General features: G+C 63.1%; 1 protein-coding gene across 1 annotated transcript in view; it reads left to right on the forward strand.

Moving 5' to 3' along the window:
- Positions 1–205: 205 nt before the first annotated feature.
- EAH_00033600 (hypothetical protein, conserved) overlaps positions 206–693 on the forward strand; it is a gene marked incomplete at both ends in the record, with an annotated part of 1,905 nt that continues 1,417 nt past the window's right edge. The window contains one exon of the mRNA XM_013395873.1: positions 206–693. This exon is cut by the window's right edge and continues 1,417 nt beyond it. Coding sequence (XP_013251327.1) covers positions 206–693 — 488 coding nt within the window.

The raw sequence follows: 693 nt of genomic DNA on the forward strand, positions 1-693 counted from the left end.
TGCTGCTGCTGCTGCTGCTGTTGCTGCAGCACCTCCCGCTGCAGGAGCAGATCACGTGGCGCGTAATGCCCGCAAACGCCCCGCGTTGGGGGCCAAGGGCTCGGGCCGCCTTCAGCAGCAGCAACAGCAGCAGCAGCAACAACGGCAGCAGCAGCAGCCCCAGCAGCAGCAGCCCCAGTAGCAGCAACAGCAGCAACAGCAGGAAATGCAGCAGGATCTGCAGCAGGAGCTGCAGCACGAGCTGCAACAGCTTGTAGAGCCGCCGCTCCCCGCAGATGTGCTGCTACTGCTCAACCCTCCAGGACACCAGCAGGAGGAAGAGCTGCAGCAGCAGCAGCAGCAGCAGCAGCAGCAGCAGCAGCAGAAGGCGTGGACAGCAGGTGCCCAGCAGCAGCTGCAGGAAGCAGCTGCTGCTGCATGGGCTCGGCTTCTGCAGTGGCAGGCGCTCTTTGACTTGCAGCAGCAGATCCGTCTGCAGCAGCAGCAGCAGCAGCAGAAGCAGCACAACGACGGATATACCAGGAGCAGCGACTCCATTTCCCCCACAGACGGCAGCAGCAGCAGAAGCAGCAGCAGCAGCAGCAGAAGCAGCAGCAGCAGCAGCAGCAAGTCGCCAGATCTGCATACTTTGCTCCGCCTGCGAGACACCGCAGCATGGAACCTGCTGCAGCAGCAGCAGCAACTGCAGCAGCA

Source organism: Eimeria acervulina, genomic scaffold, assembly GCF_000499425.1.
Source record: "Eimeria acervulina Houghton genomic scaffold, Eah_scaff336, whole genome shotgun sequence".
Lineage (NCBI taxonomy): Eukaryota > Apicomplexa > Conoidasida > Eucoccidiorida > Eimeriidae > Eimeria > Eimeria acervulina.